Source organism: Dryas octopetala, chromosome 2 (assembly GCF_963921425.1).
Source record: "Dryas octopetala chromosome 2, drDryOcto1.1, whole genome shotgun sequence".
NCBI classification, from domain to species: domain Eukaryota; kingdom Viridiplantae; phylum Streptophyta; class Magnoliopsida; order Rosales; family Rosaceae; genus Dryas; species Dryas octopetala.
This window is the reverse complement of record NC_141367.1, coordinates 19,846,995-19,855,305: the sequence shown is the minus strand read 5'-3', so window position 1 is coordinate 19,855,305 and position 8,311 is coordinate 19,846,995. Positions and strand designations below refer to the sequence as shown.

Genomic DNA, 8,311 nt, shown 5'->3' with positions numbered 1-8,311 from the left:
TTATATGCTTTATTTTCAAAAAAAAAAAAAAAAAAAGAACCAGTGCTTTGATACCATTTGAAAGAACCACGTACTAGACAATATATGTATTTCAAGCTAACACACTCATTCACGTACAATTCCATTTTACTTGTGGAGAGACATATTAAGAGATGGAAAAAATATAGGTGCAACCTCACCCTACAAAAAATATGTGGAAATAAATAAGGAATAAAGGTTGTTGGTTTCGAATCCATAATCTCTTATAACAAAAAATCTTAATTATACCAAATCACGCAACTATTATACTTTAAAACTTAAATTTTGTAAAATAATACATGTATGACACTTCAAGATCGGATCCGGATCGATTGGAACACATACAAAAGTAAAAACAAAAAGTTGGGGCCGGGGCAAGAAAAACAATAATGCTAGTTGACCCACATTTTTTTTCCCACATTTGTATCCCACCTGATGTGTCATTACTTTACTGGAAGGGTATTTCCTTTTTCTTTTTTAGGTTTTATTTTTTAATTTGTAGTGTCCAATATATGAATGCCATGTAAGATGGTATGAAATTGTGGTATAAAAATGTGGTAAGTGTAGCATTACTGCAAGAAAAATGAAGAAACCATGTCGAAATGTTTGCCAATTAAGTTGAGGATGTGTTTTATCAAGAATTGGTGGTCACATTTTTATAAGGTGCAAAAGATGGAAGATGTTTCATATTGCCGTCCTAAAGGCAAACACACACCTCATATATGGCCCAATAGAAATAATGAATGGAACTACTAGAACTGTAAAAAGGTGTCTAGACTTTTCAAGTTTATTTATTCTTAATTAAAGGCTAAAAATCAGTTTATATATATAATACGCATTTGCATGGATTCCTTTATCTGTAGCCACCTTTCATGTTTTGCTTGCATCATTGTTCATTTAGTGGCAGGAGAATTACAACGTCCTTCTCGAGTTATATCCATTTCCTAATACATGATTCATGAATTAATTAATAGAACACGATAACTTCTGGCCAATATTCCAACTTTCCCAATTGCTATAAGAAAGCTATTCCATAAAATCCGGCAGAAAAAAAAAAATAGAACATTATACTATTATAGGATGACAATGATGAATTTAATTAATATTATGATTTGGAACCACAAGTTTCTATCCTACTCTTCCATTATTATATGTACATGCAAATATGGTCAGAGCAAGAAACCCAATTTAAAATATAATGGAATGGCAAGAAACTACCTACACCTTTTGCTACGTACCATTGCATAGCTTTTTGTTTTTGTTCATTTGGGTCTACTTTGATCACAACCATGTGATGCTCCCAATAATGATAAATTGATATAAATATCTGGTTAATTTCCAACAGGCTCTATTGCCTTAATCATCATGACAACCATGCATGTTCAATCTTTTTTTGTGTCTTCCATAACCAACGATGGTGTTAATTAATTAACAATCTTGAAGGGAATTAAGGCACCATTGTAGCACGCATTTGGAAGAAAGCAATATAATAAAGAGGAAATGGCAAGGAAGAAACCGTGTTAACATTTCTAAGCAGTGTTTTTAAAAACGCGCCTCAGGCGACAGCCAATAGCGCACGGCGTCGCAGGAAAGTGGTTTTTTTTTTTTTTTTAAACTTTCTCAGTCAGATTGGTGGCGTAGAGGCAGTCAACGGTAGGGGCGGCAGCGAAAGTAGAGGAGACAGAGATAGAGAAGAGAGATAGATATGAGAGAGATAGAGAGGAGACAGAAATAGAGAGGGGAGAGAGATAAATAGAGAGGGGAGAGAGAGCTCGATCTCCCTGGCGGCGGCGGAAATCTGAAGAAGAAGGAGATAAAATTTTGAAATTGAAGTTTTAATAAGTTAACCTAATATCTTAAATGATATTAGCTAGTATATGTATAAATATATTGTATGGGACAATAACATATTAGAGTTCGGTGGTCTAGTGGGTAAGGCACTGCTTCTTTACTTGGTCTTGTGTTCAAATCATATTTAGTAATTTGTTTTTCAATCTATTTTTTAGTTAGTTTTTTTGGGTTTTGGGTGTTATGTTCTATATATATTTATATATATATATATACTTATGAGAAGTGCTCTAAAGCTAACTAGTTAGTAAGTGAGTATGAAACTCACCATATAACTAATTTCATAATCCGAACCGTCCATTTTTTAGTTCATACTTCAAAGATCATCGTTATAAAAAATCAACTACATTAGAAATCATTTAGTAATTTAATTGTGATCAAATAAATAGACGATCATTGTTTTCGATAAAAGCATATAAATAATTGTTATCATAATCAAATAGCTAAATGACTTCCGATTTTGGAGATTTTTTATAGCAATGATCTTTGAAGTAGGGCCTAAAAAATAGATGGTTTAGATTTTGAAATTTTATTGTGCAGTGGACCCAACAGGTTGATTAATTTTGTATTAACTTGCTAATCAGTTAGTTTTACAGCAATTTTGTATACTTATATATATTTATTTACCTATTTATATATGTTTATAGATGAGTGCTCTAAAACTAACTAGTTAGTAAGTTAATACAAAACTAACCATGCTTTTGGGCCTACCACATAACTAATTTTATAATTCGAACCGTCCATTTTTTAGTTCATACTTCAAAGATCTTCATTGCAAAAAATCAACTAAATCAGAAATTATGTAGTCATCTAATTCAGATCAAATAAATAGACGATCAGTGTTTTCAATAAAAGCATAGAAATAGTTGTTGTTATAATCAAATGACTAAATGACTTCCGATTGTGGAGATTTTTTACAATAATGATATTTGAAGTAGGGTCTAAAAAATAGACGGTTCGGATTTTAAGATTATATTGTGCAGTGGGCCCAACATGATAGTTATTTTTGTATTAATTTACTAACAAGTTAGTTTTAGAGCATTCTTGTATGTTTATATATATATAATTTTTTTATTATAAAAAATATGTTCCAAAAAGCTTACGTCTTAACGCGTTGAGGCTTATGCCTCGCCTTCTACGACTAAAATGCCTTGCATCATATTTTTTCGTCTGAAAACACTGTTTCTAAGAGATAGATAATATAGTTTTAATATTCATTTGCAAATAAATAAATGAACGAATGAAGCAAGAGAGATTGTGACTTTGTGAATAAAGCTAGAGAGATTGTGACATTGTGAGAGCGTTGACTTGAGAGCAGAGCTGAGCTAGCAATTGAAGGCAGGTATATGCCAATAGATGCTAAAAGTGATTCCAGTTTAATTTTCTAGTCATTAATTCATTCAACTATTCCAGGGTCAGTGACCCTTTAAATAGCTAGCTACTTGCTCATTATTATCCACGCCCTCTTCATCTCTCTCCTTCAATGTGAGTTCAACAAGCAGGTTAGTGCCTGCAATATTGTACTTGTAATTTCTCTTTCTATCTACCTGCAAAATTTCCACACTAATTTGATACATGTAGTCCTACAAGTTCCTTTTTTTGTCCATTGCAATGGTTTCTTAATTTGGACCCACTTAAAAGTGAAGATACCATCTGTGGTATCTCCTCAAATTTTGGGCACTTTTTGCCTTTACAAAAGATAAAGGTGCTCATCATAAAAATAGAGATAAAGGTGCTCATCATGGTAGGGCAGCCCTTGATCTTCCCAATTGGAAAGTTGAGGAAGTTGCCCATATCATGACCCTGTAATTTTGTGTTACTGAATGTCTTCTTTTTTCCTTTCCTTTTGGGAACATATATGTTCTTTGAGTCATTTGGTCAATCAAAGCAAGAGCCCAATTAATTTATAGAGCAAATGCTCATGAATTAGCTAGAGCTTGTTCTGAGCACAAACTTGAGAGCTCTGCTAGCTTATCCCACTTGCACCATACTCCAAAAGATTTCTTCACTCAGAGTACTCCTTGAAACTTCCCAGTTCTAATATTTTTGCATTGTGTTTCACACAAATTACTCTGAATTTCAGTTCCTGAACAAATTTCAAAAAGCATCCTATTTCATTTTGAGCAGTAAGAATTGAATACACTGAGTCCACTAGGTCCATAGTAACTAGCTAAGTTCATATCTGGATCAGAAAATATGTGGTGTGTGTTGTTATCCCTTGTTTAGGTATCTTATATATATCTTAGTCCATATAATGTAACTGCACAAGATCATACTCTAATTTCTTTTTTCTGTCTTTTTTCTCAAAAAAAATTAAAAGAAAATTAAGGTTGATTTGATTGAGTACTACTTCATGCAACTTGCAAGCATGGTGTTCCCCCTTCTGTCTTCATTCATTCAATCCCCTAAAACCAAGCATTTAATTTTGTACAAAGAAACAAGTCCTTGGCTTGTCGATTTTTCTTTTTTCTTTTTTAATATATTCGTTTTTGTCTCTATATGAAATGTTTCCGTACATTATGGAATGAATTATATTTTTATTATAATAATTGAGAAGTGAGGAGATATTTTGTAGGATAAAAATACCTCTCTTTTTTTCCACACAAAAATCCTTTGTGAATGACACTTTTTTTACCATCACAACTGACCACCTAATTGATTATTTTTTTGATAAAAGTGATATTTATTTGTATAGGAGTATAGGACATATAAATATATATATATATATATAAGAGTCAATTCCACCTGTATTAGAATAATAGTTAGTGGATTAGTATCATTGAAATCGAGTCCTATGTATAAAGTTATATAAACTGATAAACAAAAGATGTGTGGAAGCAAATATATAATACAAACAAAAGCGAAGCATAAATAGCTGCGAGCGAAGTAGTTGACCCATCAATTCCATCGCTTCAGGCCTGCAGCTAATAAAAACAAGTATTTCCTTTGAAAATTCAACATCTTACACGGCCTTATGTCTCTTCATGGAATACTATGAGAAATTTCATTCCATTCGTCAAAGTGATTTAATATGGCCAGAAGAAAACTTGGTCCCATGTCATGTCTTTGTCATAGTACTAACATATAGAGAGAGCTAATTATTTTTCTGTGACTGGTATGCTACTAGAAGATTATGATTTTGATTGATGACTTGAAGAGGTTATTTTCTTTCTTTTTTTTGGCAACACTAAAATTACGAGTAATGTTTATAGTCTATATTTTCATACTATAATATGAACCGTATCACTAATTGAGATGAGATCCACCTCTCTTAAAAGATGTGTGGCACAATATATTCCAATAGTTTACAAATAATTTTTTTTTGTTTTTACATATTTTTCCATCCTTCTGCTTATGATGCAGTGATTGAGTATTTTCTTGTTCTTCTTATACAGGAAATTAAATTAATTTTCAGTAGACTGTTGGAGGAAGACTGGTATTTCAAGTTGTGACAAATTAGGAAGCCATGGCTAAACCGCAGTTGGGAGTGCTTAATGCACTCGATGTGGCCAAGACTCAGTTGTACCACTTCACTGCAATTGTGATTGCTGGAATGGGATTTTTCACCGATGCCTACGATCTCTTCTGCATTTCCTTGGTCACCAAGCTACTGGGTCGCATCTACTACACTGACTTAACTCAAGAAAAGCCAGGCACACTGCCTCCCGGGGTGGCTGCTGCTGTGAATGGTGTGGCCCTCGTTGGCACCTTAGCTGGCCAGCTCTTCTTCGGCTGGCTTGGCGACAAATTGGGTCGTAAAAAGGTCTACGGAATCACCCTGATTCTCATGGTCTTATGCTCCATTGCCTCGGGCCTCTCATTTTCTCACCACGCAACGGGTGTGATCTCAACTCTATGTTTCTTCAGGTTCTGGCTTGGCTTTGGCATTGGCGGAGACTACCCTCTTTCGGCCACCATCATGTCCGAGTACGCCAACAAAAAGACTCGTGGGGCGTTCATAGCCGCGGTGTTTGCTATGCAAGGGTTTGGGATTATGGGTGGTGGGATTGTGGCTCTGGCGGTCTCAAGTGCATTTGATCACTACTTCAAGGCTCCCACATATAAGGCGGACAGAATAGGCTCTCTTCCCCCTCAAGCTGACTATGTCTGGCGTCTGATTTTAATGTTTGGGGCTCTTCCTGCTCTTATTACTTACTATTGGCGTATGAAAATGCCTGAGACTGCTAGGTACACCGCGCTTGTGGCGAATAATGCAAAGAAGGCTGCAGCAGACATGTCAAAAGTACTTCAAGTTGAGCTTCAAGCTGAAGAGGAAAAGGAGGAGAAAATGGTTCAGGTGAAATCAAACAGCTATGGCTTGTTCACCAAGCAATTTGCAAAAAGACACGGTCTTCATTTGCTTGGCACCACTTCCACTTGGTTCCTGCTGGACATTGCCTTCTACAGCCAGAACCTCTTCCAAAAGGACATCTTTACGAACATTGGGTGGATCCCACCAGCAAAGGAAATGAATGCAATTCATGAGGTTTATAAAATTGCAAGAGCACAAACACTCATAGCAATGTGCAGCACAGTTCCTGGCTACTGGTTCACTGTGTTCTTCATTGACATCATAGGGCGCTTTGCAATCCAATTGATGGGGTTCTTCTTCATGACTGTGTTCATGTTTGCGCTTGCAATTCCTTACCACCACTGGACCTTGAAGCCCAACAGAATTGGATTTGTTGTGATCTACTCCTTGACCTTCTTCTTTGCCAATTTTGGACCCAATGCCACCACATTTGTTGTGCCAGCAGAGATCTTCCCAGCAAGGCTGAGGTCCACCTGCCACGGGATATCAGCTGCAGCCGGGAAGGCTGGAGCCATCGTGGGGGCATTCGGGTTCTTGTATGCATCGCAAGACGAGCACGACAAATCGAAGAGAGATGCAGGGTACCCACCTGGGATTGGAGTGAAGAAAGCACTGCTAATGCTTGGTGTGATCAACTTCTTTGGGATGTTGTTTACTCTGTTGGTGCCAGAGTCCAAGGGAAAATCACTTGAGGAGTTGACAGGTGAGAATGAAGATGAAGGTTATGAGGCCACAGAGCAGCAGGCCTCTTCTGGTAGGACTGTTCCAGTGTGAGGACTACTAAAGTCTTAAACAGTACTAAAGAGGTTCAATTTCAAAGTGCAATAATAATATAGATAATTTGCTTTTGGAAGCTTAATTGCAGAAGCAATTACACCCTTTTGATTGTGTGTTTTATTTATTCATATATAACATGTATTTTTTTTTGTTTTGAAAAATATTTGAAATCTAGCTTTTTTGCTGCATGGCTATGGTTTGAAAGCCATTGCAACTGTTGCTTGTGCTTATTGTAAGGGCAGTTTAATTAAATGAGATCAAATAAGAATTGTAGTGGAAAGCACTTTGAGTTTTCTGAGGTTTTTGTTATTAAATTTTAAATGCAAGAGTTGTATTTATATTATTGAAAAGCTTGAAGGAAAAGGAAGAGAGAGAGAGAGAGAGAGAGAGAGCATGCCCCCTAAACCAAGGCAAAGTGCAAACACTCAAAGGTGGTCCTTCTTTCATCGCTTATAGGTGCGTCGGGCTTTTTGCCTTTTTGTTTGCTTGAACAATAGTGTGTGCAGTCAGGGTCCAATCCATACATAACTCGGCCCATATCCTGATTCCAAGTAGGAGGGTTCATAATTAATCTGTCAATTAATTCAATCTAATCCAATCAACTAACTAACTATTGATTTACTGTTATTTCTCTCCATAATATGGGAGATGTCCCAAATTTAAATCCTCATTTCCCAAATAAAAGAAAATTCTTATACATCCAAATATGGTTAACTTGGATGACTTGAATAAGTATATTAGATATCTAAATTTACAAACATACTTGAATCGAAATTTCCCATAACAAATTCAATTTAGTTTGTTTCATATATATATATATACTCCTTCCACTTTGTAGACATGGTTTATGCAATGCAAAATTTAATAAATAATGTCTACTCCATTTTAGGGGTGGGTCTTTAACGGATCAAACTGTTCAAACCAAACCATAAAGACTGTTTGGTTTAATTTTGCATATCAAAAAGAATTGTCGATTCATAAATTGAACCAACTGTTATTTGTGATTTGTTGAGTGATTTGAACTATTTGTAAATCACTTAAGCTGAATCAAACCAAATAAAGTTTTTATAGTATCATTATTCTCATGTGCCAGCATACCATTCATCTATTGCATAAATTAACATGAGGCTATTAATAATGTATTTGTATATCAAATATACAATAATGCCCATTTCATATTCATTTCTTTGCACTTCTGCCTCTCCCACTCCTCTTACCTCTCTCTCATATCAATCTTAACTTCCCTTTAATCGATACTTATATCTGTATTCTCTTTTAATAAATATTTTTCCTTCATCTTCTTCTTAATTAAATTCTTTTTTAGTCTCCCCTTCATTTTCATTTTTTCATTATCAT

The 8,311-nt window shown here is 35.2% G+C and overlaps 1 protein-coding gene across 1 annotated transcript; it reads left to right on the top strand.

Annotated features, from left to right (window-relative positions):
- Positions 1–3,215: 3,215 nt before the first annotated feature.
- On the top strand, positions 3,216–7,250 carry LOC147293857 (putative inorganic phosphate transporter 1-3). Its single transcript, XM_086234547.1, has 2 exons — positions 3,216–3,368; positions 5,262–7,250. The coding sequence occupies exon 2, from the start codon at positions 5,333–5,335 to the stop codon at positions 6,950–6,952; it is 1,620 nt and encodes a 539-aa protein (XP_086090673.1). The 5' UTR covers positions 3,216–3,368; positions 5,262–5,332; the 3' UTR covers positions 6,953–7,250.
- The last annotated feature ends 1,061 nt before the right edge of the window (positions 7,251–8,311 follow it).